Genomic DNA, 4008 nt, shown 5'->3' on the forward strand with positions numbered 1-4008 from the left:
CTATTTGTTTCTTTGGTGTGTGAGAGCTATTGGGTGTATTGGGTTATTTGGGTTGTGAGATTACCAACACTTTGTAAACTCCCATTTGGTTGATAGTGGATTATTGGGTGAGCTCCTACTGCTCCAAGGACGTACTCCAGTTACACTGACTGTTGAGGAACCTCGTTAAAATCTTGGTGTCTTTAATATTTTGTTCTTGCATTTCATTTGATATATTTCTTGTGGGTTAAAAAGAGTTGGTTCTAAAAGGTTTGGTGCTATCCTAGCACAACACCAAGACCTCCAGCTCAATGCTGATATCCAAAATGCCGTTGACCGGGCAGTAAAACTCGCCATATTTCTCAGTGGCAAGATCAATAGTTAAAATTATGCTCATATTGTTATTAGCCATCACCCAATTTATAGCACCTTTTGAAAATTGGATTTTCGAAACAAGTTCAAGGCCTTTGGAAGGCATGCTTTGGATCTTCTTCCACAAGTTGGATTTTAGGCTGTAAACGTGCACTTCATAAGTCAAAGTAACACAATAGGACCAAGAACCATTAGAAATGTTTTCCCAAGACCACTTAGAAACGTCTACCGAATACGGAGTTGAGATCTTCTCAATTTCCACAAGTTTATAGTCATCATTAGTCGAATCATATCCGAATCCATACTGAGGACTTGAAACTGAGGGTGTGAAGGGAATTCTCTTGAACTTTTGAATGGAAGGATTCCACAAAGCTATCTCAGCATTTTCAGTGCTTTTAATGCAAACCACGCCATTACAGGATCCCAATATCGATATTTCACCCCAGCCGCGACGTTCAACCAACGGTTGCCAAACTTCTACGGCTGTGCTGAACAAATCGTCGTCGGAAAGAGCCATCAAAAAGAAATCCTTGGGATAAATGGTACCCCATAGACTAAATAAAATGGTGCGAGTGGAGTTGGTATTGATGGAGCGTTGAAGATGCCTTTTGGTGAAGCGTCCGTCGCGGATGTAAGCATTCCAAGCTTTGGAAACACACATGCATCGGATCAAATCCTTGGGAGGGAGAAGTACAAGGATTTCGAAGAGTAGCTCCGGTGGGAAGTAGTCTGACATGCTTAGGTTGAAACATGAAACTTTTGAGTCTAGGGTTTTCGGATTTAGAATTACTGATTTATGTTATCGTTCCACTTAGAGTTTTATTTACGTAAAACAAGGATTACTTAAAGTTCAGCTTCCACAATGACTCTTGTGAGTTCCCTCCATGTAACCCTAATGTGTCGGTTTGGTTTCTGAGTTATTATCCGAGTGAAAATATTAAAGAAGACTAGGGAGGAAATATGTCTTTTTAATTTCTAATTGTGGTGGAAAAGTAAAACCCACTAATTGCAATTTTTTATCTAGCGTTGAAGCTTCCCTTTACATCCTGGGAGCTTGCGCTGTTACTTTTGGCCAATATTTTACATGGAGGTTGAGAGAAATACTAAAAACGAAATAAGATCGTATGTGATTCAACTAAAATATCATTTTTACAACAGAGTACAAAAACAAGAAATTCTGGTAAACGCCTAAGCTAGGGTCACATTAGAAGGTCGTAGTGATTGAAAGATGATTCAATGTGGTGGCATTTTGTATGTTTGAGGTTTCAAACTTGCAGACAATTTCCTTTGCATATACAATTAAGCTCCAAAATTTGTTACCTTGGTGCATATATTGTCACACATGATACATCAATCATCATGCTACACAGCCAAATAGATCATTCTCTTCTCTTTCTCAAGTTCTTGCTTCCTAAGGAACCAGTGACTTAAGCTAGAGTTTTGATATAAAACCAACACATGCACAAATTTAGTGTACCTAACATTATTCAAAAATCACATGTCCATCAATAAATGTTTAATTTTATTTGTTCTTCTTTCTTCTTAATGTTATTTGTGTTTGCCTTTTCTTGAAGAGTAGAACAAGTTCATGAGATAGTAAAAAAATATGACAAGAAAGACAAAATTGTTGTATTGATGCAATGGTCACAGAATCTACTTTGCATATTTTCTTCCAGGACATTTCATTGGTGAAATGACCCTTGTACACACACACTCTCTCTCTCTCTCTCTCTCTAAATCACTGGAACAACAGTGTAATTACAATCGTATCACAACCAAGGAAGAAAATATCGGTAATATCGGAAATATCGGTAGTTCGAAAACACGGAAATATCGATGGAAATATCGGGATAATATCGATATCGATAAAAATTACATGGAAACCACGGAAATTGTAAGAAAAACTTGGAAATTTTTAATGAAACTTTGCAGGATGTTTATTTAGTCAATTATCTATTAGTTTATCACAAAAAATTGGAAGGAAATGCATTGCATGATGGATTTAACTGATTTAAGTTGATTATACAGCGAGCTGGCAAACATTGTGAGTGTAGACAATATGTAGTAATTAATGAAAGAAGTTTAAACACACCATAATCATTTATATATAATTAATTAGTACAATATTGGGAGGTTTTATTTAGGATATTAAAAAAAAAAAAAAAGGGGAAGTGAATAAAGTGATGAAGAATAATGTGCCGAATTTGACACTTTAAATTTCTTACACATAAGCATGCGTCTAGGCGTTGAAGTTCCAAATTATAGTATATCAATTAACGATTGAAAATCAATATATTGAATAAGACTAAACTTTAATTTGGATGCCGATTATGTTTTTCCAAGTTTATATAAAGTAAAAGAATTGAATTTTGGAAGCCAGGAGTGCGTCAATTGTTTTATAATTCGTCCGAATACATATATCAGGTTGCTACTCAACGTAATTTGAAAGTATATCTAGTGCAAGAACTTGTCTTTTTTTGTTGATAAGCAAAGGGTTTGTAGCTTTTTTTGCTAAGCAGTAGAACATATTATGTTTGTTTAATCTTTAGCATTTGATGGTTGTCCACAAATATAGGATAGAAGGCCCCAAATTAGATCTGGCTCTTACCTAGTTGGAGTCACAAGTTCACATGTACCAGCCCTTGAGGCAAAACGTTTTGGTTTTCCGGCCAAACAACGGCGAGTTGGCCGGCGTGCAAGGTATCAATCTCTTCGTCTCGTCGAGTAGTACAACTTTCCTTTTTGTTTCACTCAATTTCGTTGAGTATTGAAAAAGTTATACTCATTTGAATCTTACCCAGTTTCTGGCGACCTCAATGGCTTTCGAGGAAATTTCCGGCCAAACCACGACGAGTCAGACGTCGTGTGAGGTACCATTCTCTTCGTCTCTTCGAGGGCTACAACTTTCCTTTTTATTTCACTCAATTTCGTTGCGTATTAAAAAATTTATACTTATTTGAATCTTACCCAGTTTCCGGCGACTTCAGTAGCTTTCGAGGCAATTTCCGGCCAAACCACGACGATTCAGATGTCGTGTGAGGTACCATTCTCTTCATCTCTTCGAGAGCTACAACTTTCCTTTTTGTTTCACTCAATTTTTTTGAGTATTGAAAACGTTATACTCATTTGAATCTTACCCAGTTTCCGGCGATCTCAGTGGCTTTCGAGGCAATTTCCGGCCACACCACGATGAGTCAGACGTCGTGTGAGGTACCATTCTCTTCGTCGCTTCGAGGGATACAACTTAAGTTTTTGTCTTGCTTGATTTTGTTGAGTTTTGATAAAGTTATGGCCGTTTAAAGTGGGTGTAGATTTCCGGCCGAAATTCTGATTTTCTCTTCCATTGAGTCCCACATCGCCCACGCGAGGGGCAGTGAGCAAGCAAGAAGCCTATAAAACCCACATTCCCCAGCTGCAGAGGGCATGACTTGCTTGGCCTTTGGGCTATGATCAAGTGTAGTATGTGTTGAGATTTTTCAGTATTTTTAAGTATTTTTTTGGAATTATGTCGTGTTATTATTTGATAATATCGCGATATTTTGACGAAAATCATTTGGTTAGTTAAAAAAATATTAGACCTTCAAAAAGACGATAATATTGGCGAAATATCGTCAATATTATCGATTTTTTTTCCTTGATCACAACCAATCAAACAAA

The 4008-nt window shown here is 37.0% G+C and overlaps 1 protein-coding gene across 1 annotated transcript; it reads right to left on the reverse strand.

Annotated features, from left to right (window-relative positions):
• Nucleotides 1-262: 262 nt before the first annotated feature.
• LOC126632650 (F-box/kelch-repeat protein At3g23880-like) lies at nucleotides 263-1087 on the reverse strand. Its single transcript, XM_050303094.1, has one exon. The coding sequence runs from the start codon at nucleotides 1085-1087 to the stop codon at nucleotides 263-265; it is 825 nt and encodes a 274-aa protein (XP_050159051.1).
• Between the last annotated feature and the right edge of the window lie 2921 nt (nucleotides 1088-4008).

This window comes from Malus sylvestris, chromosome 8 (genome assembly GCF_916048215.2).
Source record: "Malus sylvestris chromosome 8, drMalSylv7.2, whole genome shotgun sequence".
In the NCBI taxonomy this organism is placed as follows: Eukaryota; Viridiplantae; Streptophyta; class Magnoliopsida; order Rosales; family Rosaceae; genus Malus; species Malus sylvestris.

Bases quoted from the DNA above. Each gene is read 5' to 3' on its own strand.
- LOC126632650 (XM_050303094.1), bottom strand. From the start codon at position 1,087: ATGTCAGACTACTTCCCACCGGAGCTACTCTTCGAAATCCTTGTACTT.